The following is a 25,991-nucleotide window of genomic DNA, read 5'->3' on the forward strand; positions in this document are numbered from 1 at the left end:
CAAATTTTGCGTAATTTGTTGAGGTCTGTATGATTTCAACTTTATGTTGTTAGGTATTTTGAAAAAAGAGAAGAGGTGTCTTGTTTATTTAAAAAAAAAAAAGTTAATGGTTTTTGTTTGATAAATTGACTTTGAATTGATGGATGGGTTCAGTTCAATTCAGAAAAATTCGCAGTTGGGTTTGACAGTTGCAATAGCTGAGTGGTTAAAGCGTTTGACTTTCAGTCTGAGGGTTCCGGGTTTGAATCTCGGTAATGGCGCCTGGTGGGTAAAGGGTTGTGATTTTTCCTTTCTCCCAGGTCAACATATGTGCAGACCTCTCTTGTGCCTGAATTTCCTTGTGTATTAGCAAGCAGAAGATCAAATTCCCACATCAAAGATCCTGTAATCCATGTCAGCGTTCTTTTGGTTATGAAAACAACAACATACCCAGCATGCACACCCCCAAAAACGGAGTATGGCTGCGTACATGGTGGGGTAAAGATGGTCATACATGTAAAAGCCCACTCGTGTACATACGAGTGAACGTGGGAGTTGCAGCCCACGAACGAAGAAGAAGATGGATGGGTTGATGATGGTGGTTGATGTGATCCCTTCGTCAGTACCTGGTCATGGACTACTACTGCGGCGGGGACCTGTTGACCCTGCTGAGCAAGTTTGAGGACAGGCTGCCGGAGGACATGGCCAAGTTCTACATCGCAGAGATGGTGCTGGCCATCAACTCCCTGCACAGGCTGGACTACGTGCACCGGGACATCAAGCCGGACAATGTGCTGCTGGACAGGAGCGGTCACATTGTGCTGGCCGACTTTGGGTCCTGTCTCAAGCTGATGCCTGATGGAACAGTGAGTCTCCTCTCCTCTTTCTACAATGTTTCGAGTTTTTGTTACCCTTAGCCTTTTTTGGTGTTTGTAAGTCTGTGTTGAAGAATGCCAGTTTTTGTATATATGTTCTTGATTAACCCCTAGGCTGCCTATATGATGAGATACTTTGTCATGGCAAGCATGTATGCTTCGCTGCCACAATGACGAGATAACTAAATATTCTGACTTTTCCCTGCTTTGCATTCAGTTCGTTGACAAAAATGCTGGTAGCTTTAGCTTTGGGAATCTTTCTAGATTCTATTCATAGCTAGAAACACCATCAACGGCATGAGGCAGTCCTTTATTTGAGCACCTCAACAAAATGTCGGACAGACGCTTTGCTCAAGACATGCGATCGTGGCAAACTAGGGGGTTGGGGTGAGGGGTGGGGGTGGGGTGTGTGTGCTTGTGAGTGGGAGTGTGTGCGCAGTTGTGTGTCCATAGGGGCAGGAGGAGTGGATTCCTTTTTCCTAAAAATAAAAATGAAAGCAGGATTCCTACATAAGCTTTTAAATCTGTGTTGCTCTTGATTTGCTATGATTATTATAATTTTGTTAAAGATAGCTGATCAGGTTGCAGATTAAACCATTTTTAAGGCTTGATAAAAAATCTGTTAGTTGGGAATATGATATTTAGACAAAGTATGTCACACAGAGGTGGTTTTTTTTCCCTTTTTTTCTCAGTGTAATCTTATTTGGTTCCGCTTGGGTCATTCTGGCGAATGTCATTCAGTCTGTATGAAAAAAACCAAAAAAACCCACCTCAAAAACCGACTGTATGAAAGTGAAACTGACTCATTCTTTTATTTGGTCCAATATGTTTAAAAAATTTTTTATGTTGTTTTCTTTTTCATTTTAAAGGTGCAGTCATCTGTGGCTGTGGGAACACCTGACTATATCTCTCCAGAAATTTTGAGAGTAAGTACTACCTATGACTTACCTTTAAGAGGGATGTCCTTTTTCTCTCCTTAGTATTATTCATTGTACTTTGGCTTGCTGATGCCCAAATGGACAGTTATCAAGAAGATGGACACTGAAACTCCACCAGTAGTGACTCATCTGTTTTATGGTATAGATACTTATTTTACCATTGGTCCGGCATCATGTTGAAGACCACTGTGTTGCTGAAACATTCTTACTTGTGTATAGACTGCTTTGTCTTGATGTGATAAGTATGACATGGATTTGTTGAGCAGTTATGTAAGATTTGTATACTTACTGGATTTTGTAATTGATTTGGCTTGTGTGATGCTATCCGAGAGAGGAAGTAGTCATGGTAAAAAAAAAAAGTACTAAGCAACCTTATCTGTCTCACCATTAACCCCTAGGCTGCCTGCATGACGAGATAACTCGTCATGGCAAGCATGTATGCTTCGCTGCCACAATGACGAGATAACTCGTCATCGAAATATTCTGACTTTTCCCTGGTTTGCATTCACTTCCTTGGCAAAAATAGTGGTAGCTTTAGCCTGGGGAATCTCTCTAGATTCTATTCATAGCTAGAAACCCCATCTACGTCATGAAGCAGTCCTTTATTTGAACGTTTTGGTTGGGTCACTGTCCAAGTGTTTGCCTGACTTCTCTCCTCGCTCGCTCAACAAAATGTCGGACTGACGCCGTGCTCAAGACATGCGATCGTGACGAACTAAATCAACCATGATTTCTTTCTTTAGCTGATGCTCAGAAAGAATTGAAGCGTAAATTCGAAGGAGAAGATAGTGATGAACATTTACAGGACGATCTGATAGAAAATAAAGGGAGTAATCATGAGAGTGGCCAAGATGCGACTGTCAGTGAGTGATGCCGGCTGTACAGATGTTAGCAGACGACAGATGACCGAATTAGCAGCAGAGCGATATTCTTGGCACGCAGCCAACGCGGTCTGATGAGAACTGAATCAAGTGACCGTGTGAGAGGGGTGAGGAGGAGGGGGGTGGAGACTGAGGGGGCGTGGCCTCACATCCATCTTATCACTTGGAGAAGTCACAATGTATTGTGTATCTATCTCTTAAAAAAAAAATATATATATTGTGGTTGTTCTAGTATGATTTTGTGTTTGCAGATATCCATTTGTCCAGAAAATATGATGTTTTTGTGCAAATTACCTGACTAATGTTTGTAATGAACAAGTTGAAAATGTGACAAAAAACAAAACACTGATTTCAAAACAACAGCCTGTCACTAAAAATATATAAAATGGGAAAACAGCATGTGTTTTGTATTCTTTATTCATTTACCTTTCAGAAAATATATACTTTTATGGGTCTTTCTCCAATAACAAAGAGCACAGAATTTTTTGAAAATTTATACCTGTTTTTTGTGAAAAAACCCTGGCAAATAGATTTCACTTAAATCTTATTTTCCTGGCAGCGAAAGGGTTAATGATAAATAGGTGATAGTCCTTTGCTAAACAGCTTACATACCAGCGGCAGTGAACATTTCTTTTTTTTCTTTTTTGTTTTGTTTTTGCAGCTCCATCATCTACCATTCAGAATGCGTTTGTGCACATACTCTAACATTTGCTATTTTGTTTGATTTGAGTGTGTGAAAAGTTCTTTCACTCATGTGTCTTTGAAACACTAAGGAAAGAAACTGTTGCATAACCTTTTTGAATCAGTTCATTTATGGAATGCAGAACAATTACTGTGACACAGTTTGGGGAACTTATGTCCTGCCCTGCTGAGCGCATTGTCCTTTCTGTGTGTCAGGCAATGGAAGATGGACACGGGAAATATGGCCCAGAATGTGACTGGTGGTCTCTGGGAGTGTGCATGTATGAGATGCTGTATGGAGAAACCCCTTTCTATGCTGAGTCACTGGTGGAGACCTATGGCAAGATCATGAATCATCAGGTAAATTTCTCATGTGTCGGAGTTTATTGGCAGATTTGATGTTGATGTCCAGAGTATTGTGATGTTGATGTGGTTTGTGTCATTGTATTTATTTACTGTAATACCATGCAGCTTTTTATAAAGAAAAAACACCCCCCCACCTCCTACCCCAAAACAACAACAACAACAACAAATCAACAAAACAAACAAACAAGTGCATTGTAGTGTGATGCAGAACTGTCGTATTGAAATTCCAACTGTTCATGACTGGACATACCATTGTAAATATAGTTTCTGTTCAAGATTTTAGTGAATTAAACTATGACAATATCTTCAGAGAGATTGCATAGATTGGTTTACAGGTGGTGATGTGAGATACCAGTATTGAGCAACACCAGTCTTATTTTTGCTCACCTTGATGATGTATGCTTGTAAGTGCTTGATAGCTAGGTTTCTGTGCAGACCCGGTTCGAGTTTCCCACAGATGTGGATGACATTTCTCCTGAGGCAAAAGATCTGGTGCGACGGTTGATATGCAGTGCAGAGAAACGGTTTGGCAAAAATGGGCTGGATGATTTCAAGAACCATCCGTGGTTTGTTGGCATCGACTGGGACAACATCAGAGACAGTAAGTTTGGCCTGCCATCTGACTTACACATTTTCCTCAATACTGGGAAACCATTTTTATGATAATTCTTATTGTTATGCTACTGATGATCTGTTGCAATCACTGTGAGGAATCAGCATATACTGTACAAGCTGCTGGTATTATAAGGTGTTCACCCTGCATTAAAAAGAAAATCTGGTTTTAGCAATACATAAAGTACAGCACATTATAAAATGCATGAAAAAAAGGTTCAACAGACCCCCCAAAAAGACAAAAAAAACAAAAAAAAAAAATCAACATTCAGTCAAAACAAACTTTGTTCCTGAAATCATTCATGTTTGGTGTCATCGCCATGTTTCATCTTAGTACTGGTTGATGACGCGGCTCTGATATCATCAGCAGAACTTACTGCTTCATTTGTGTTTTCTGCTGGCATGTTGGCTCTGTTGATGTCGGCCTTCTTGAATCTGTTCTTGATTGTTTGGGGGAAAACCTGCTGCTAGGTTAATAATAAAAAAACAAACAAACCCACTGACAGACTTCATACATTGGTGCCTGGTGAAGTCTTCCAGTTTTTGTGAAGAATGGAGAAACTTGTTCCGCTGGGGGTGATTACTGGAATGAGTTAATGCTTTTGACAGCTTCCTTGACTTGTTTTATCATGTGTGCTTGCATGCTGTTTGAAAGTAGATTATATGTGAGTTCTTTTAGGTCTGATTGACGGTTTCCTTCTGAATTTCGTACTCCCTTGTTCAAATGTCAAATCAATATGATTTATGACTTTGTTTGGACAGATTTTAGTCACTTATTAGACGCACCGTATTAAAAGACACATGGGTTCGCATGGGTTGAAGTCCGGGGAAAAAGTATCGCCTTAGTCCATGTGCTGTAGTTTTACCATTTTAATTTATGATAAAAATGTTAACTCCTTATAATGTAACATATATGAATTTTGACCCTGAGTCAATGCTTACTTCTCAGAAATCATTGACATGTAACCACTAAAATGATAAAATTCTTCCAGCTGACAATCTTATAACTTCTTCCATATAAACCTCAGATTCCAAGTATTAAGATATTCTGCCTGTATGTTTGGTATCTGTCCGGGACATATACAAATGACAGTTGTACTAAGCTGTATATTTTTTTATTTTTAGCTGTATGGTTGATTGATAGAGGAAAGATTAGAAGCATGATGATGATGATATGGATTCTTATACAGTGCGTATCCTCCGTTAGAAACCAAGCTCAAAGTGCTTTACAAACATGGAGTCATTTGCACAAAAGGCCGCCTACTTCGGCAGAGCTGACTAACAGCAGCCATTGGGTGTTTCCTGTGTCATTCAATCAGGTTTCAGTCATGCACATTCACAAACTCATAGACATGTAACATTTTATGTGTTTAACTTTTCTTTATTTACCCTGCCATGTAGGTAGCCATACTCCATTAGGGGTGGAGAAGGGGGTTGGGGGATGTTGTTGAATGCTGGGTATGTTCTTGTTTCCATAACCCACAGAATGCTGACATGGATTACAGGATCTTTAATGTGTATATTTGATCTTTTGCGTGCATATAGACATAAAGGGGGTTCAGGCACTAGCAGTTGCAGGTCTGCACATATGTTGACCTGGGAGATCAGAAAAATCTGCACATCTGCACTCTTAACCCACCAGACGCCATGACCAGGATTTGAACCCAAGAACCTCTGATTGAAAGTCAAACATGAAAAACACTTGGCTGTTGCACCTATAAAGCCTGCTAAGCATCTGTGTGTTATTTGAAAAAATCCATGGAATATATCTGGAATACGCAGAGAAAGTGAACAAAGGTGAAGATTTTACAGTAAAATAACATCTACAACTTTGTGCTGTGCTAACAATTTGCAGAACTTTTGTGTAAGGTGTATAGACCATCTGTTTGTTAATTGTTCATAGCTTGCTTTGATGTTGAAGGTATGTTTCTTTGCTCAGTTGTGTTCAACCAATATCCATTAATTCTGCATTGTTTTCTGCTGCTTAAAAAGGCATATATTGCAAACAGAGTTAATCTTGTAGATGGTTGGCTTTTGTTGATATGCTGTACTGTGACCAAATGGTTTGCGTTGCAGTGAATGCTCCATACAAGCCAGAAGTAACAAGTGCAACAGACACGTCAAATTTTGATGTGGACGACTCTGAAGTGAAGCACACGGTGAGTGTTCCGTGTTATTTGGGGCACGCTTGTCTCCCACCTTGATGCTTTTTCTCAGCCTTGCATTGAATCAGTCACAAAGAAAACCTTTTTGACAGCAAACAAGAAATATTATTTGGATATATATTTGCAGTTTACACTTTCTGTTGCAGTAATTGAATTCGTATTTAAACATCATGGTAAAAAAAAGAAAGTGTATGAATAATAGAAACACAACATCTCCTTGTTACCATTTTTTGATTGAAGCACTTTTCAGATTTGGAACATGAGCAAACTCATTTTTGAGAATTTGACTGCTAGGACAGTTGCACCCCTGTACTTCATGATAATGGTTATTTTATGAATGGTGATAATGGTTATTTTATGAATGGGAACGCCGATTGTTATTTCTGTCTTGTCTGTATAGGACACTGTTCCACCTTCTACACATTCAGCTTTCAAGGGACACCATCTACCATTCATTGGTTTTACATTCACCAAAGACTGGTAAGCTTGTGGTTTTAGTCATTTGATTTAATATTTGTTGTTTTTTTTAGCTCAAGACAAAGTAACTAGTTCAGACCCTAAAAAGAAATAGAATGAATTATGTATTAGATAGATCTGGCGCAGGAGAAAAATTAAAAGTTAAGAATATGTATCTGTTTTATATATTTTTGCAATAAAGTTTTGTATTTTGATTTTGTTGTCTTGCCATAAAACTAGCAGATTTGAATTCTGAATGTGCCTGGTTTTGTATTGCAAATATAGAAGATTTTCTTTCACCCACTGTCTTTCCTACTTTGCAGTTAGTATCTATTTGAACCAAACTGTTTTACTGTCATTACTATTTAGATTGCTGTTAGAATTATTACGTATTTAAGTGACATTTCTAAGGTTGGAAATGTAATTTTGTTTGTGTTATTTGCTGGGTATGGAGTTGACAATATGGTGTGTTTTCCAGCAAACTGTCAGATGCTGAATGTCTACAAGAGTGCATGGACTTTGACAGCGACAAAATTGAACACCTGTCCTTAGAAGTTTTGGAACGCAAAGTTAAATCACTGGAAAAGGAGAACAAAGACATTGCCAAAAAACTTCTAGGTATGAACTTCTCAGTCTTGAATCATACACTTATTATGGTTTAAATTCATTTTGATGTTATCTGTATTGATTTTTTTTTTCAGAGTGTCATTGAGTTTATGTCAACAGCTTTGTTTGGTTGTCTGCATGTATATATGTGTGTTTGTGATATATATATATATATATATATATATATATATATATATATATATATAAAAGGGCATTTTCTCAGCTTCCACAAGTAGTATTGGTTTAGTTGTTGCAAACTTTAAAATTGGACCTATAAATGCAGACCTTGAACATTTGTGCTCAAAATATCCACATAAATCCTGGTTTGGTATGGAAGGAGCACATTTATTCTTGATCTTTGAAGAAAGGAAATCTGAAATAGAGTTGCTTTCGCTTTCTTTATTCTTTCTTTTTTTTATCAAAATTTACATCAGACTGACAATAGCTTTCATCCTCATTATAATAATACACACAATCATGGCAAATTGACAGGCAGGGGATATTACAGTGTATTTGTCCTTGGAATGTGGTCTGTTTTTTAGAATTAAACTTGTTTCTTGATATGATTTGGGATTTGGCAGTTTTACTGTATGTTAAATATATGTATTTCTTTTAGAAAGAGCCTTTTTGTACTGACTGGCAAACTGACTGTGAAGGTTTCACATTGTGATAACTGATAATTGAACTAGTTCATTGCAAGAAGAAAGGAAGGGAATCAGAGTTCACAAGATGGACCATGATGTTGCAGACTCTCAGGAAGCCTTTCACCAGTTGCAGCAGAGCACTCACAATGGCATCGATCCATCTGCTGCAGCGGCTGCTGCCGCCAGCGATGAGTCTGAGATCCGTCAGCTGAAAGATGAAGTGGCTGTGCTCCACCGAGTTGTTGCAGGTAAGGAAATGTCAGCCCCTTTATGATGTATTGTTTCAGAGTGGAAAATGTATATTATGTTCTGTTAATACTGATCTTGCCTTTTGACAAGTCTGAAGAAGCTTCCATTGACCATAAAAAAAAGAAGTATTATTTTTCTGTTTTGCTTTGTATTGCTTCTTTTTGTATGCCTGCTTTTCTCAAACACATTTTCATAAAATATGACAGAATATGAATGGCAGTGTCCTGCATTGATACACCATTATATGCACCAAATATTTACAAGTAGGGCATGATATTATGATATTATGCAAATTTATGTATCCAAACGGGGAGAAATGCAAGAATAAAAACAGTTAAAATTTTGCATCATAGTGTTAACCCACAAAAACAAACAAACAAAAACTAAGAAGAAAAAAGAAAAAAAATCAGCTTATCATTCTCAGTGGTTGTGCATCATCTGGATAGTTGTTTTGGCCATAGTTCTTTACAAAAAAATTGGCAATTCCAATTTTGAAAGTAACTGACCATGCTTGATCAGATTGCTGCTAGAAATCATCATCTTCCGAATTTACCAGCAACGTATCTTCCAGCAACGTATCTTTATTCAGCAACCAAACAACTTCATCCCAGTCAATATCCAAATCACTTCCAGCTTCAATTGGCTGCACATTCAAACAAAGTCTTGTGCTGTATATCCCTTGGAATCGGATTTTCTTCACCACAGTCTCCCAAATAATTTTAGGAAGAAAATTTCCTTTTTCTCCACCACTGTCTCCCATACAGGATGCTAGAAATATAGGCTGGTCATTTTTAGAACACCGTTTCACTTCAAAACTTTAGAAATTTTTATTTTCTGAATTTCTGCATGATCGACACATTGATGAGGCACTGCTAGTTTTACTGTGTGCTGGCAGGCACTCGATACTTGAAAGGGTAAAGCACACATTTGAATAGAAGTACACCAGATCTGGTACAGAAGTACTTCATTGATACATTTTGATACAAGTAAAGGGATGATTTGTTCATCTTTTATGAGAGTATGGACAGCTGATGTTTTTTTTTTATATCTCTGATATAGTATAGAGATTGATATCATTGCATTCACAGAGGATTGATATTATTGCATTCACGGAAGATGGATATGCTTTTCAACAGTAGACTAATCTTAGGTTATGTTGTTATTTTTTAAATCCAGGTTCTGGCATGATCCATTATTTGCAGAATCACAGTCTGAGATGAGCACACTGGAACTGGAGTTGAAAAAAGTCAGCGATCAAAGACTGGAGCTGGAAAGGAAACTGCGCATTGGAGAAGATGACAAGGCTTCTTTCGAAAAGGTGTGTTGGGGTTCAGTTTTTCAGTTTGCTTATCTCTTGAGTCTGCATCTGTTTTTGTTAGTTTTTGACCTCTCTGTGCTTGGTCTGGGATTTAGATTTTTCTTTCTTCAGAGAACTTCTGTTCGAAAGAACTGGTCATGAACAGGAGGAGCATGGTTGTATGTGGAGCACAGTAACCATGTGAATAACTTCATTTATTTAATCTGTCACCATTTTATCCCATTGTCATCCAGTTTAGTTTGAACAGTATTCCACACAAGTCAAGATGTTGGCACTGCAAAGAAATTTAAAGCAGCTGATTGCACAATCGAAGATTGTTGTTGCTGTTGATCTGTTTGAAAAGATTGCAAATCTAGTTACGGGCTGGCAGATCTGAAAAAGTGATGTGGATCAGTGGCAACAAACAGTCCCTCCCCCCATCTGCTTCGTCTCTTGTCATCAGGAATTTTGTGTTCAGGCTTCTGAGTAGTTAAAACTGAGCACCAGGCAGTTAGGAACTGTAGATATTGGGAAAGCTGAGTGATTACCGATCCCTAATGCCACTCACCCACCCCTCCTTCCTCTGACATTTTGTCAATGCTGTGCATCATCCACCATCATTTCGTTGTAGGAACTGAGTGACTGGAGGGAGAAGTACAAAAACCAGGCCAGAGAGTTGAAGGAAACCCTCAACAAACTGAAAGTGACCACTGAGCAGTACAATGAAGCAAATGACGGGTAAGTTGTTGATTGGAGCAGTCATTTGCTTTTAAAAAGGTAAAGAATTGTGATTTGTTGCTGTGTGGATTTATATGTGTTTGTGTGTGTCAGTGAGAGTGTAAGAATTTGAATTAATTTTATGAATTAATTCGTTTGAATGCATTTTCATTCAGGGTATTTTGGCATTGTTGAGAGCCATTTATAGTTGACCACAGACAGATTATATCAGTGTGTAAGATCAGAATTAAAGAATGTTGGATACAGGACAGGCAAGGGGAGTGGGTTGGTGTGACAGAAAGAATACTTTCAGTTCAAGGGACAAAGACTTGACAAGCATTCTCCCTTCTTCTCCAGGAAACTGAAGGTGCAGTCCAAGGTGAAAGAACTGACGAGGGAGAGTCGGAACAAAGACGAAGAACTGGAGGAGTACCGGCATAAACTGGACACCCTGAAGATGGAGAAACGCAAAGCAGACAAAGCTGTGAATGAGGTGAGAAGACATCTGCATCATGCTGTCCATGGTGCTTGTCTTTTGAATCGTGTGTCAGTATTTACTGAGGATGGATGTACTGGGTGTGTGTTGCTTTCCCCATTGTTCATTCTTGGTTTATTTCTGTGATTAATAGATGGTAAATATTAAAGTGATATATTAAAGTCTGTGAATACTGGTCTCAGTCTAGATAAATATTAAGGTGATATATTAAGTTCTGTGGATACTGGACTTGATCTAAAAAAAAAAAAAAAAAAAAAAAAAAAAAAAAAAAAAATTAAGGAAAGTGGATTGGGAAATGTTCTCTCTTTCTTTTAACACTATTCATTTGTATTTATACATGAACTTGTGAATGAATATTAGTGGTGTGATTTCTACAAGTAGGAATGTTTTGAAATTTGTTTCAGCTGCAAAATCAACTTGATGAGACAAAGTCCAATGTCGGCAAAGAAATCAGAGTCCGTGAACGTGCTGAGCAGTATGCAAAAGACCTGGAATCTGAAATGGAAAGGATAAAACGGAAACATATGGGACGTTCTGAAGCATCAGCAAATGCAGAACTGACAGAGGAGATTTCAAGGTATTTCTCATGCTTTTTTACCTGATTTAAGAAAAAAAAAGAAGAAAAAAAAAAGAGAAAGATTATTTTAGGTGAATATAAGAAAGAAGAGGAGAGAGAAAAAGAAATTTAAGGCTCTAGCCTAATTTGGACTTAGAGCTGTATCATTTTGAAAAGGACTGGCTAGTTCTTTAATTGTTGATATATAGATTTGTCAGTGCAGAGAAATGGAGAATGACAGCAAGTTGAGACTCTTTTAGTGTTATATTTTCATTTACCAACCCTTCAGTACTTGAGTCATGTTTTGAATGTGTGACGATGTTGAAAAATCTTACTCTCATTCTGAACAAACATTTTGCAGAGGTGGTGTGGTTCAAATAATATCAGGGAATAATCCATTTGGAGGAATACTATAATATATTATATATAAATATTATGAACATGCAAGTATATTAGACTCGTTGACAGCCTCTTTGACTCTGTGCTTAGATTTTTAATGTTCTTGAAGACTTGTGCTGTAAAACATTAGTGAATGATCTTGTGAACAGACATTGTTACTTTGTTTTGCCCGTGTCTGTGCGTGCTAATTAATGAGAAACATTAAGAAGCGTTTGCTCGAAGTTTTATATCTTTCCAGAACAAAAATTACTCTGCTTGTTTATTATTTACTTTGAAATGCTCCTCTGCCTTGTACAGACAAGAGATTGATACTGTTCACAGGTTAAAGAAAGAACTGGAGAAGAAAGATGCGGAAGCGGATGAAACCATCGACAAGCTGACATCAAAACACTCGCAGGAGGTGGGTGAGCTGAAGTACAAGGTACAGGAGGTGGAGAACAAGCGTGTGGAGACCCTAGCAGAGCTGGAACGCATGCGGGCACAGCTGTCTTCGCAGACGGCGGTCAACGACCTCAAAGACCAGATGTCTCACATGGAAACCCAGATGAGCTACATGACACGTCGCACAAGGGAGCTGCAGGAAGACAACGAGAGGCTGCAAGAGGAGAACCAGTCGGTAAGGGTGGAGAGGAGGTTGACATCAGTGATTTTGTTAGTTGTAGCAGTGGGATGTCTTTTATTGTTTTGTTTTTAAGCCTTTTCTGTGTTTTTATGATTTTTTTTTTTTGTTAACATCTGACATCAGCTGGTAACTCATTCTGGAAATCTGGACAACAGTATTTCATGATTATGTGTGTTAGTGAATAAGTGTAAGTGTGAAGGATGGTGAGTGGGTGGGATTACATGATTGATGAATGTGTAGATTTGAGGTAGACATAGGAGAGGAAGTAGTAGTGGTGGCTTTTAGAAGGATGGATTAGAGGAAGGGTTAAAGGAAGGTATGGAAGTTGTTCAGAGTTCTTAGACAACCATGCTGCATTTTCTCTTTCAGCACTCTTTGAGTTAGAACTATAATGTGTGTGTGTGTGCATATGCGTGTGTGTGCTTGTGTACGTGAGTGTGTGCGTGCGTGTGTGCGTGTTCCATATTTATTTGTGTAGTATTTGTGAGTTGCATGCGACAGTCTTGAGTGTAAGTCATCAAACCAGACATTGATAATGTGATGCGGCTGCTGTAACTATCAATCCTGAGACCAAAAGAGATGATTTCAAAATAAACCCAAAATATTTCAGTGTGGCAGCACTCAATCAGTCAATGTTTTGCATTTTTCTTTTGGGTTGATAACATCAGGTAATGAATAACTTTCATGCTGCTTTTAATGTAAGCAGTTAAAAAGTTTCATGTCTATTTTTAAGCAGTTAATGAAGCAACTAGTGTTTTATTGTAAATTTTCTGTGTCTGTCTTCAGCAAATGAACCGAATAGAAAGTCTGTTGAATGAAAGAACCCAGATGGAAGACGAGATCCGAGACATCTACGACAAGAGAGAGTCTGTTGCCCAGTGGGAAGCCCAGATCTCAGAAATTATCAAGTGGTATGTGTCATCGCAGTTGCTTTAGCATGAGAAAATCAGGGCAGAAAAGTTTGTATTTGATTCTGTATATTGTTGTGATGCTTTTGTTGTTGTTTGTTAAAACTTAATTTTCCAGTTGGACGTAGTAAGTGTATCAGTCAGGGAGTTTATGAAGGAACTCCCCATTTCAGTTGCTCCTGTCTGTCTGTTTCTGTTTTTCATTTCTGCATCATGGAGATACTTCTGTCTTTTCTCTGATGACAGCTGTGTCATTGATGGTGATATTTTTCATTGTTCCAGAGATCTTGCTCAGCACAAAGAGTGTGTGTGGCGGTGTATGTGCATGCACATGTTCACACACACTGTCACACTCACACACCCCACACAAACACACGCACACAAAGGGGAAAAAAGACAATTTTGTGCTGCTTTGAAGAAGTTATAAAACAAAAAAAAACAACTGATTTGTATAGTGTCCATTGCAGGGTGAGTGATGAGAAGGATGCCCGTGGTTACCTGCAAGCCCTGGCCTCCAAGATGACAGACGAGCTGGAGAATCTCAAGATCATGAATGTGTCTGGAGATGATGGGGTACGCTTCTAAGCTGTCATCTTTATTTTTGTTATTGTTATCGGCGGTGAAGGGGATAGAAAAAAACAAACCACCACCTAAGTACAAAGGGAAATGTTACGTGTATAGCTTGTGTGTATATGTTTATGTATGTGGAAGTGTGTGTGCATGCAAGTGCATGTTGTATGCTTCAATTGGCGATAATATTTTCTGTAAGGTTTTCTTGGCTGTGTGAAGATTTATCTTTGTTATGGCAGGGTCACAGTAACAGAAATAGTGCAGTCATAGTTGTGAGGTAAAACAACATGCCATCATATTTAGAATGACTGCATTTGGCGAAATATACTGACACAGAATGTACGGTAGTCAAATAGGAAGTATATGAAGGAACTCCTCTTTTCTAACACTAGTTCATTCACTGCTTGATAGGTGAAAGAATGTTTTGATACATTTATCAGAGTACTTGTGTGATTTAGAAGCTGCATACATTTGATATATTTTATTCGGACATGGTGACATTGCCAGTATTCTTCGTCGTTGAAGCAATGTGTGCTGTATTGTCTTGACCCTGGAGGTATGTCATCTGCCTTATCTGTGTTGTCGCTCAGAACCGACCACGATGGCGCAACAGGAGGTCTCAGCGCCTGGACAAGATGGAGTTGTTGAACCTGCAGTCCAGCTTGCAGAGTGAGATTCTCGCCAAGCAGCAAGTCAGCAACGAACTGTCCAAGGTCAAACAGGAATGTGTCGCCCTGGAATCGTAAGTGGCAGCCTCTTTTTTTTTCAACTTCTTATTTTTTTTAGTAATTTTTGTTTTATGCTTTTTATGCAGCTGGTACGGGATACACATTTGTAATTGGAACCAACCCCCACCCCCCCCACCCCCCCCCCAATCAGTGAAAGGTTAGTCTACTGTACTTCAGATGACAAGACTTCTTGACTGTTAGTAAATTTGCTTTGTTAATTAAAGCTCCCAGTTCAGAGCAGTTTTCAGCCATTTTTCACTTTCAGTATGTCTGCTGCTGAATAATGATCCTTTCCCGTACCAGAACATCTGTCAAGAAGAGAATTGCTTTATGTGGAACAAAACAAAACTTTTCTATGCTTTTTGAAAGAGGACATCTGGAAACTTTTCCCGTTGTCCTTTTTACCTCACATAAAAGAACCTACAGCAACAAAAGGGTTTACTCTGGCAAAATTCTTTTGTAAAATCGACCATGATAGTAAAACAGATAGACTCGAAGGCAAGTTTTGATGAATCAATAAAAAGGTAGTGCTCCACTGTCTCTAGGTTTGCAGGTTGGATTTAGCATCACAAAATCTATTGTGACAAGTAGCAGTAGAGTCGAGTCGAGTTGTGTGCAATCCAGTACAGAACAGTACAGTACAATACTGTACAGTACAGAAGAATACAATAAAATACAATAGATTGGATGGTGTTGTGTTTGATTTTTTTAATCAAATAATTAAAACAAAAATCAAATAACTTAAAAATTCCTTTTTATAGTTTATGACATCTCATGGCACATCTTGGGATGAAGGCAATAGAAGTGATGATGAATTTACCCCTCCTGCATTAACGCATTAATTTTGGATGGTAGAGGAAAATTTGTAATGGAAGATATTCCCAAGCCAAGGTATGCTGTATTTCATGGTCATTGGCTTAGTACAGGGTCACTATGGGTTTTGACAGAAACAGCAGCATCAGTCTACTGTAAAGGATGTTTATTTTTGCAAGAATGTCTGCTGTTCAGGTCTGTAAGACACAACATGTTTTATAAGATTCTTGTCTATATCATTCCTTTATACTAAACCATCAACTGACTTAAGAATATATGTGGACAGTAACATACTTTCAACCCAGATACAGTTTTGCTTTGTTTGTTTTCTTTTGATTATCAGACAATAAGTTTCAAGACTGCATGTGCCCACTGCCCACTGGACTGGCACCAGATACATGTTACTGATAAAAAAAAAGTTTTTGAATTGTTCAGGAAACTTCAAGACAAAGATGCCCAGATCATGAAGCTGAAGAGTGACATGGAAGAAATGAAGGAAAGATACAGCAAGATGCAGGGCCAGAGTAGAACTGAAGAGTGTGAGTAGAAATTGGACCTTATCTCCCTGCAGTCACTCTTGATCCTTTGTCTGTGCAATCCTTCTCTCTTCTCTCACCTACTGTAAGTTTCTGTTCTGTTCAGTTATATATCCATGCTTTTTTTTAAATTTATTTTGATTTCATTTCTTTCTTTTATTCATGAAAAAAAACAACAAAAAACAAAACAAACAAAAACAAAAACCCAAATACCTGACGACTGTTTCCTGCAATATCTAGAATTTTATAATTATATTCTTTCTTTTTGCTTGTTTTTCAGGGGACAATCAGTGTGGAGAGAATGCTTCCATTTTGAAATACCTCAACGACAGATATTCTTTGTTACCTGATGTGAGTAGCATCCCTGCCTTTTGGGAATTCTCTGCTAGAATTTCTATTGTTCTCTTTATTTCTGTCTTTTTTCTTCTTTCACTGTTGTCTCCTTTTTCTGCCTTCCCAGTCCATTGCCCTTTGGGGTTGTTTTTTTTTTTTTTTTTTTTTTTTTTTTTTTTAAGCAAGCCTTGACACTTAATTCTCTTTTCCGCAGTTTATGATATACTATCACATCTGTGTTGTTTTGCTCTGGTGATTAGGTAGTGAAATTATAAACACAGGGATGGGCAATAGCTGTCCATTCTGCAGTGTTATTTGTCTATAAGACCACTTTATGTATTTTTGGCTTGGCTTTGAAGTATTGTTTTTTTGTGGTTTTTTTTTACGATTCTTTTTGTAATCTGGGGATGACAAATTAAGTGGAAGGGCTGATGCCCTCAGCATGGCCAAAGGAGCCAGATGGTTAAGATAATATGTCATGAACTGTGTTTTGTAGGTTTATCTACATTAATGATATCTTTTTTTATATGTGACAGTTTTGTGTTTAACATGGTTGGACATTTTTGTAGTTGGGCAGTCTGGATATGGCACTGTGCGGTCAGCTGGACTATAAGCAACAATGATAGTAATAATGATGATAACCTGATGTGAGTAGATTTCTGTGTTTTTGATGTGATACAGTTCTCTGTTCCCTTTAGCAGTCAACATGCATTTCTTCTGTCCATTTTCATATTGAGTACTTAGCATTCAAATGCTCAGACCTGTGCATACACTTCTTGTGCACATTTACATGTTATACATTAAATATGCATGGATATACTCAAATTTGGTGTTTGTATTTTTCAGTGATGTCCGTATTTTCATTGACTAGTAATTACATGTGGTAGTAAATAGTTTATGTTGGTATAATTGTTGTTGTTGTTTTTAATTGCCTATGTTTGTTTGCATCGAGAGTTGATAATAATCAGGCAGCCTTATTCTGAAATCCCCAGCAACTTTCCATGGACAGTGAGCGTGACGAAGAAAGCGAAGACACAGTTTCTCAGACCGACTCTCTCCGCCACTCCACCACAGACCTGTGTCCAACAGAGACACGGGATGCTCAGCAAGCCAATGAAACCATGATGGACAGAGTGCTGGGTCCTGGCAATGCCAGCCCCAGCCCCCCACGGCAGGTGGTGCCCCACTCAGATCACCCGTCACGCATGCCTCAGCAGTCTCACCACTTCATCGTCAAGTCTTTCCTCTCTCCTTACAAGTGCAATCTGTGCAGCTCTCTGCTGGTGGGCCTGAAGCGCCAGGGGATCACCTGTGAAAGTGAGTGAGCCTTTGTTTGTGTTTGGCCCAGTTTGAACAGGGGGGCTTCAGTACTGATTGACTGGGGAGAAAGATGTGCGTGTCCGCAGTTCTTTCTGTGTTCATGGGCTACAGCTTCCACTTTCAGTTTTAATCATATACCTAAGTGGGCTTTTACATGCATAATGGTTAGTTTCCCTAATGTTGAGGTGGCGCACTATGTTTTGGGGGGGTCTGCGTGCTGGGTATCTTTGTGTCTCCATAACACACTGAACACCGACATTTGATCTTCTGTATGTATGTATACACGAAGAGGATTGAGGCATTAGCTGGTCTACACATATGTTGACCTGGGAAATCAGAGAAATTTCCACCCTTAACCATTTCACTGCCATGCATTATTTTGATTTTTGTTTTCCTTGTGCCAAGCAATTATTGGTCATAGAGGGTAATTGAAAAAAAAAAAAAAGAAGAAGAAGCAAACTATTGCAATGAAACATACACAACCCATACTTTTCTGAAAGCAGAACGAGTATTCTATCAGTTTTTTAGTTTGAAGTTTAGTCAACACACTGGTTAGCAGTGAATGAACCATGAAAGTGAGATAAACATGTTCACATAATTTCCAAGCACTTGTCAGTTAAACCATATGAAATAAATGACAAAATACATGAAAAATAAAGATAGATGTGTCTTGATACCATAACCTTTTGTATACACAGGGTTCTGAAGTAGAATCCAAACTTCAAGTATTCTACACATATTCAGTCCAGCATTCAGTGTGTTGAAATTTCACTTAATTTCATCATTCGACTGATTCAGAAAATGTACAGCTAATATGTATGTGATGGTATTGCCATGATCAGTTTTAGACTACTTAGACATCTTTCATATACTTTCAGAATTTTAAGATGACGTTTCTGATGTGTTTCAGATTGTGGGTATGTCTGTCATATCTCCTGCAAGGAGAAAGTGCCACAGCAGTGCCCTGTACCTCCAGACCTCAGTGAGTAATTACTGATCATCACTTGTCATATCTCTTACAGTCACAGTTCTAGCTTGCCGAAGTGAAATGATGACATAATGAACAGATACTTGTTCAAAGAAGATGAAAGCTGTGTCCAGTAATTGTAGGTACTGAAGGTCATTTTTGTGTGCTGAAGGCATTTTGATCAACTATTGTGCTAAAACGTGAAGTGTGTATGTGTGTGTTTCAGCAAAGAGACCGCCAATTGGAACAGAACTGAACAAAGGTGTTGGTACAATGTACGAAGGACCTGTCAGGGTATGTCTTTTGCTGCCCTGGTTATGTTTTTTTAGGCACATGAATATATTTCTGATGTTAGTTTTTACTGATTAAGTTGTAGGTTGATGTTGGACATCTGTTTAAGTGTCTTTCAAATAATGCCAGTTAAAACTTTTGCAGCGGATGATGATTTGCAAATTTGTTATTATTATTTTGTGTGTGTGTGTGTGTGTGTGTGCTCTTCACACTTACAGGAATGTTATATATTGATTATTTCTTAAGGGGACTATTGAGCTATTGGACTGAATTTGTGCACCTAAGTGGATTTGTAAAAATGTATTTTGCATTAAAAGTTTTGAGTTACAAACCCATGTACCAGAGTCTCTAAAAGCAGCTCATTCCTTGACCATTACATCATATAATTATTCCATGCTGAGTTAGTGTGTACAAGAAGATCACTTATCAGTTATTTTGTTTTGATGCTTTCAGGTACCAAGGAATGGCGGCATAAAGAAAGGCTGGGTACGAGAGTACCTGGTTATCTGTGATTACAAGTTATTTTTTTACGAAATTCCCACTGACAAAACCTGCCCTAGTCAAGTTGTACAACAAGTGATTGACATGAGGTTTGTTGAATGTTTGTGACATGGTCATGTTTGTCTTTCATTACAAACAATTTGTTGCTCTCTGTTATAAACACCTGCTTCTTGTACCCTCTTTCCTTATAACCCAAAAAGATCATGTTTCATACTGAAATCGAGATGCAGATTGAAGCATCATTGTAAGTCCAGAAGTTTTATGCTAAGTCAGGGCGAGTGGTGCCATTGCATCTGTGCCTGTGCAAACTTCAAAACTTTTGAACTGCATGGACTCTGAAAACAGTGATTTTTACTTGCTTTTGTTTTTCTTTGGTAAGTTTTTGTCACAATAATGAAGTTAATGTTGCGTTACTTTTTACAACAATCTGTTGTAAAGCTTGGGTCCATTTGAAATTTGGAAAAAAGTCATAGTGGTTGCCTCAAAATTATTTCCAGTTCAGTGCTAAGTTACTAGTTTGTGTATATTTGTGTACTGTTTATGTGTGTTTGTGTATGTATGTGTTGTGTGGTGTGTGTGTGTGTGTGTGTGTTCATATGCATATATTTATTTATATGTGCGCCAAAGTACTTTCTGTGTATTGCTTATATTGAAAATACTTGCATGCACATTTGCAGCAATGTATTGACATATGAGTGTAATATAATGATATTGGAATGCCTTTTTCAAAATTTGCTGCTGAAAATGTGGATAATCAGAATGTTGTGTGAAGATGCAGAAATATGCTACTGATTTTTTGTGTGAAGTGATTATGTTTTGTTTTGTGGATCCTTAAATGTATAAACTTCATTGTTTCAGGGATGAAGACTTCTCTGCTGCTGCAGTGTCCCCTAGTGATGTCATTCATGCAAACAAAAAGGATATACCATGTATATTCAGGGTAAGTGTTATTGTAGAGTGTCAAAAGTATTCAAGCTTATTCCTTCCAAATCAGTATTCCTCTGTGTGTGTGTGTGTGTGTGCAACATTTTGCTTTCCTCATCCTGTTAGTATTTGATTGGAAGGAGCATTTTTTCTTGAATCTTTCATTGTTTTTTTTGTTTTGTTTTTTTTCCCACCAGGTGACATCCTCTGAGCTGAACCCCCCAGGTACAAAACATGTCATCTTGCTGCTGGCAGAGAATGAGAAGGAGAAAGAGAAGTGGCTGCGTGTTCTCAACGAGCTCCATAAATTTTTGCGCAGCAAGAGCCCCCCCAGCAACTCTGTGAGTTAGGTCCCATTGTATAGGTTTTTTTTTGTTTTTGTTTTTTAATGATATGAAGCCAACAGTGGCGGCTGTTTGTATTCAAAACAGATTCCTGTTATAAAATTATGCAACCCCACATGCTTCCTTTGATCTTGTATTTTTATAGAATTTATTTATATATTTCTGTGAGTAATCTTCTTTTCTTGATTGCCGCTGTCTTCTTTTATGTAAACTGATAATCCTGAATTTCAGTTGTTGTTTTTTTAATCCCACATATGGGATAGGTAATAATTAGGTGTCTTTTTACATAGAAAGTTTCTTTGATTGTGATTGGTAATGGTATGGAAATTAACCTTCAGGTGACTCGTTTGAGAGGATGGACAGACAGACATAGGTGGGTAGGCAGGCTGGCAGAGACTGCAGCCTTAAAGCTTTTTGCTTCAGTTTATTATTATTTAAAAGAAATCTTTTTGAGAAGAATCTTAAATAATTTTTTTTCTTCTATTTTATTAGAAATATGGAAAATGTCTGAATTTATATTGACACATAGTGGCTACTGGGTAAAATAATTTCCCTTCACAATGCTTTTGAATAGATATTGAATATTAGAGGTCCCAGTGCCAGCCATACATATGTACGCATTCTGAGCCATACTAAATATTTGCTGCAATGAACCTGACATCAAAGATACAGATCTACCATTTTTCATAGTGATGGATTTCTGTTGTTGCTGTGATGTCCATGTTCTGATTTAGATCTTTTATTTGTCTTTTTCAGGTGTACAGTGCCCAAGAAGTATGTGATAATTCCCTTCCACTTGTCAAGAGCACCCATTCTGCAGTGATATTGGGTAAGCCCTTTTATATTGAATGTGAATTAAGTGCTTTTGTCTCAGTTAAGGTAAATTTTGATGAAGACCGGGAAAGGTTAGATTTTGATAGATATGATCATAACATTTTCCTGGATATCTAAACAACTTTCCAGCTCAAAATTTCACATTTTGTTTTTATTTGCTGTAATATATATATAATTGAAGAAAATAAATATGTATGAGTTTTATGTGTTATAGATCCGTGAGCATGCGCGTTTGTTTGATAATATACCCTTTCTTATGTTTTCCTGTTAAAGAGTATATGATGTGAATCGAATGAAAAATGGTCCACTGAAAATGTGCAGATTCCACAAGAATAGTTCTTGGCACAGAAGAAGGTCTCCATGTTGTCGATCTCAACAAAGACCGTAAGTAGTATGAGAAGCATTGATATTTTGATCTGTTGGTGTCTTTATGACAAGTGTGACTACCCTGACATGTTGGTGTCTTTTTCTCTGTGACAAAGAAAAAGTTTTTTTTGAAACCTGCCATGAACATTCATGTCCTTAAAGTTGGATGTTTAATATAAGAATTCCCATTTACAGAACAGGATGTAAAAAAGTTGATGGTGAGTTTTTCCACATCTGCTAGGGCTATAGGTTCTGCTAGTGCAAAAGGTTCATAAAGCAATATGAGAAAAACATGTGGAGGATTAGATCTGAACTGAGGGAGGAGGAAAGGGAGGGAATTTCTTAGGGTGGGGTAGTGAAGATGTGTTGGTGTGGAGTGCCAAAAAGGGGGTGAATGTGGGCACAATCCACTTAACTATTACACACACACACACACACACACACACATACACACACACACACACACACACACACACACACACACACTTACATACTGACTGTTTTTATGCATGCCCTTTGCTTGTGGGAGTGTAAAGGTTTTGGATTGGTCAGTCTTCTTCACTTTGTCCACACACCTGTGCAGGAAATGTCATGAACAGGTAGATGCTTTTGCATATATACCCTTGCTTCACACACACACACATACACACACACACACACACACACACACACACAAATGCATGCACATGCACACACACACACATACACACACAGTTCATACTCACACAACAAGTGTTTGACAGTGCTGCAGTTGTAAAATCAACATACGTTTGGTACTTTCAAAAATGGAGGACACACACATACACATTAGTTGAAATGCAAAACATCTTGAAAATCTGAGATCATGGGCATGTTTCCAAACTCCCTGACCATACCATTGTGACTGAATTTATGAAAGGTGGTGGTGACTGTTTGCAGAGTTTATACGTGTTGGTGATAGAGCGGAGAGGAAGCAAGTGTACATGTTGGATTTGGTGCTAGAACAACAGCTGCTGGTCTATATCTTCAGTGAGTGGTTGGTTTATAACTTGTGTTGATTATAATTAATCTTATCTCACGAAGAGGGGAAAAAAAAAGAAAAAAAAGAGTCCTTATATTCTCATGCTCAGAAAGAAAGGTGCGGTGCAAGTCTGTTTACAACCCTCCCCCAACCGATGTTGACAAACCAGTTTCCTTTCTGGTGTAAGTCCGCTTTTGAAGGAGGCTTACCGTTGCATGCCATGTATTCTTTGCCAAAGGGTTTTGTGTCTGTGTGTGTCTGTGTCTGTGCACGAGTGTGTGTGTGAGTGAGTGTGTGTGTGTGCCTGGCATATGTGGTGTAGCATATATGGATTTGTCTGAATTCAGTGATGCCTGTTGAGAAACTGAAACTGATCTTCTGCTCTGTTTTCATACATGTGTTTATAAATTTTGTCATTCATCCCTTTGTATCAGAGTTACGCATGGGTGTGAAAATTGGTAATGAAATGTATTTATTGTTATTAATATTGTTATATAACTGTTCACTGATTTGTAAATACAAAACACCATGTCCTTTCCTCTGACACTTCAGGCAAACAGCGACACATCAAGCTGCTCCACGTGTCGGCCCTGGATGGCAGTGACTCGGAGCCGGTGAAGATCAACGAGTCGAAGGGCTGTAGCACGTTCTGTGTGGGGTCCCTGCAGCAGCAGGGGGGCAGCAGCACAGCCAGTGTGGTGACGGCTGTGGGTGGTGGCAACGGGGGCCTCATCCACTGCCTGTGCGTCGCCATTAAGCGCACTGTGCAGGTGTACGAGCTCGTCAAGACCAGGCAGCGCTATCGAAAGGTGAAGTGGCTGTGCTTTTTTTTCTTTTTTTTTCTTTTACATCCTTTCTGTCACACAAAAAGGGCCCAACCCCTTTCTCTCCTAAACGAAATTGAATTAAAAAGGCTTGTTATATGGTTTTCATATTGAAGAAGTGTGCATTGAAATTGTTGATATGTTTGTGTGTGTCTGCTTGTGTGTGTTTGTGTGTGTGTGTGTGGTCTGTATTTACTTCTCTGTGTGTGTGTTTTTGAGTGGGAAAGTATGCACACATGCATGAAGTCTCCTTTGTATGCTGCTTTGGGAAAGAAACATATATACCCAGTTATTGTGATCGATGATTGATAAAAAAAGAAAAGAAAAAGGAGAAACATGAGTGAAGCAATAGTGTTGATGAATGCTGTGTTTGTTGATGACCACAGATGAAAGACATCCAAGTTCCGGGCATGGTGCAGTGCATGGAGATGATGAATGAGCAGCTATGTGTTGGCTACCCATCTTGTTTTGCCATCTACAGCATGCAGGGTGACGCAGCTCCCATGAGTGAGTAGTAGCTGGCTTTGTAAACGTTGCAGGTCATCTTACCCTGATGGGCTATGATGTCATTGGCAGATGAAGGGATAAAGTGGTTCAGAGTGTATATGGACATGCATGCGTACAGAGCAGCACAGACAAGATGATGCACAGCATGTGTACATACAAGCCAGCTGGCAGACATGCATACGTTCATTCGTTGACACAGATGAACCGGCGTGCAAATACCTACACAGGGTGGGGTGGAGTGGACGGAGTGGTTTACCAAATTACTTGCTCACATCTCACTGTACATAGATCTCTCGGCACCACTTGAATACATCTGCTCTGGTCTGCTGGGATTAATGAATATGGAACAGAAGAAATTCATGTGAACACAGATGAAATTACAGGTAGTTTATTGCAATTCATCTGGTTATGCTATGCAGCGGTAACTGACTTTCAGCCAGAGTTTGGTGGAACCAAGGAGATATTAAGTTTATGTAGGACTGTTATAATACTGCTAGTGTCAACAGATCTGTGAAACAACACAGTAGGTGATGACATATGTGTGTGTGTGTGTGTGTGTGTGAGAGAGAGAGAATGTGTGTGTGTGTGTGTGTGAGAGTGGGAGAGAATATTAGAATGGAATAGGATGCTGTATTGTTGGGAAACCTTTAAGTGTACAAGACACATACAGTAGATGAGTATGTGCACACTTGTGTGTTGCAGCATTGGTGAACACTGAAGACAGAACATTGAAATTCCTGACGCAGAAACCAGTGGATGCCCTGCTTGCCATTGAGCTCTCAGCTGAGGAGTTTCTGCTGCTCTTCAATGGTAACCCCCCTGTCTCTCTTCCTTCATTCTCCAGTACCATGAAATTACCTTTGGGTGAAACATGAAAACGCTGCCAACTCTCAATTTTTGTGTGTGTATATTTTTTAACATTCAGCATTCCTGTTGATCTTTATCTATATCTCAGAATTAGTATATGTCTTAGTTTCTGTAACTGATGTCTCTCAAAAGTATTTTGCCTTTATTTGTATATGGAAAAGCGTCACACAGTTGACTTTTTTTTCTCTTTATCCACCGTGCTGTGTTCAGAGTTTCATGCTGTAACTTTTGTGTGTCTGTGCATTTCAGAGATGGGAATTTTCGTCAACAGAGCTGGGGAGCGGAGCAGGGCGCAGGAAATTTTGTGGCCATCACAACCAATTGCTCTAAGTAAGCTGGATTTTCAGTATCATTGGCTGCAAAGATAAACACATGTAGATTAAGAGAGAGAGATGAACTTTGGTGATGTTGATCACAGTGTGGCTCTGGTGAGCCTGTAGTACTTGGCTGTGGCCAAGTCAGAAAAAAGTTTCCATTGGTATTTAGGGCCTTTGATGGGGATTGAAACCCATGGTGGTGTCTTTGTATGCGACATCAATCACTGCATAGCAGTTTGAATGTGGCACTGGCACTGCCACTGCTTCTTTCCATTCTTTGCTTACTGACGTCATACAGAACTGATGTCATACAGAGACATTGTTTCTGTGGAGAGAAACAGTACTGGTGAGGTTGACTAGAACTTTCAGTCAAAGTTACATCATGTTGTAGACTGTCCACATTTCATTGGTGGGGCTAAAAAATTAAAATAATAAAAAGAAAAGAGAGAGTGAGAGAGAGAGAGAATCTTCAGAAATGTTTTAAAAATTATTTTATTGAACA

At 38.6% G+C, this 25,991-nt stretch overlaps 1 protein-coding gene across 8 annotated transcripts in view; it reads left to right on the plus strand.

Moving 5' to 3' along the window:
- Nucleotides 1–25,991, plus strand: part of LOC143296137 (serine/threonine-protein kinase MRCK alpha-like) — a 70,436-nt gene that overhangs the window by 12,018 nt on the left and 32,427 nt on the right. For all 8 annotated transcript variants that reach the window (XM_076607924.1, XM_076607926.1, XM_076607925.1 and 5 more), the window contains exons 5-35: nt 603–845; nt 1,724–1,780; nt 3,571–3,714; nt 4,156–4,321; nt 6,409–6,491; nt 6,898–6,977; nt 7,432–7,571; nt 8,308–8,451; nt 9,655–9,770; nt 10,381–10,487; nt 10,824–10,959; nt 11,367–11,539; nt 12,239–12,533; nt 13,326–13,450; nt 13,915–14,020; nt 14,608–14,759; nt 15,994–16,097; nt 16,375–16,445; nt 17,420–17,744; nt 18,658–18,729; nt 18,941–19,008; nt 19,459–19,595; nt 20,365–20,446; nt 20,628–20,771; nt 21,531–21,603; nt 21,930–21,992; nt 22,893–22,982; nt 23,527–23,783; nt 24,185–24,305; nt 25,008–25,115; nt 25,422–25,502. In XM_076607924.1, the coding sequence (XP_076464039.1) occupies nt 603–845; nt 1,724–1,780; nt 3,571–3,714; nt 4,156–4,321; nt 6,409–6,491; nt 6,898–6,977; nt 7,432–7,571; nt 8,308–8,451; nt 9,655–9,770; nt 10,381–10,487; nt 10,824–10,959; nt 11,367–11,539; nt 12,239–12,533; nt 13,326–13,450; nt 13,915–14,020; nt 14,608–14,759; nt 15,994–16,097; nt 16,375–16,445; nt 17,420–17,744; nt 18,658–18,729; nt 18,941–19,008; nt 19,459–19,595; nt 20,365–20,446; nt 20,628–20,771; nt 21,531–21,603; nt 21,930–21,992; nt 22,893–22,982; nt 23,527–23,783; nt 24,185–24,305; nt 25,008–25,115; nt 25,422–25,502 (4,063 nt within the window). The remainder of the gene's footprint in view (nt 1–602; nt 846–1,723; nt 1,781–3,570; nt 3,715–4,155; nt 4,322–6,408; nt 6,492–6,897; nt 6,978–7,431; nt 7,572–8,307; nt 8,452–9,654; nt 9,771–10,380; nt 10,488–10,823; nt 10,960–11,366; nt 11,540–12,238; nt 12,534–13,325; nt 13,451–13,914; nt 14,021–14,607; nt 14,760–15,993; nt 16,098–16,374; nt 16,446–17,419; nt 17,745–18,657; nt 18,730–18,940; nt 19,009–19,458; nt 19,596–20,364; nt 20,447–20,627; nt 20,772–21,530; nt 21,604–21,929; nt 21,993–22,892; nt 22,983–23,526; nt 23,784–24,184; nt 24,306–25,007; nt 25,116–25,421; nt 25,503–25,991) is intronic.

The sequence above is a fragment of the Babylonia areolata genome, chromosome 21 (assembly GCF_041734735.1).
Source record: "Babylonia areolata isolate BAREFJ2019XMU chromosome 21, ASM4173473v1, whole genome shotgun sequence".
NCBI lineage: Eukaryota > Metazoa > Mollusca > Gastropoda > Neogastropoda > Buccinidae > Babylonia > Babylonia areolata.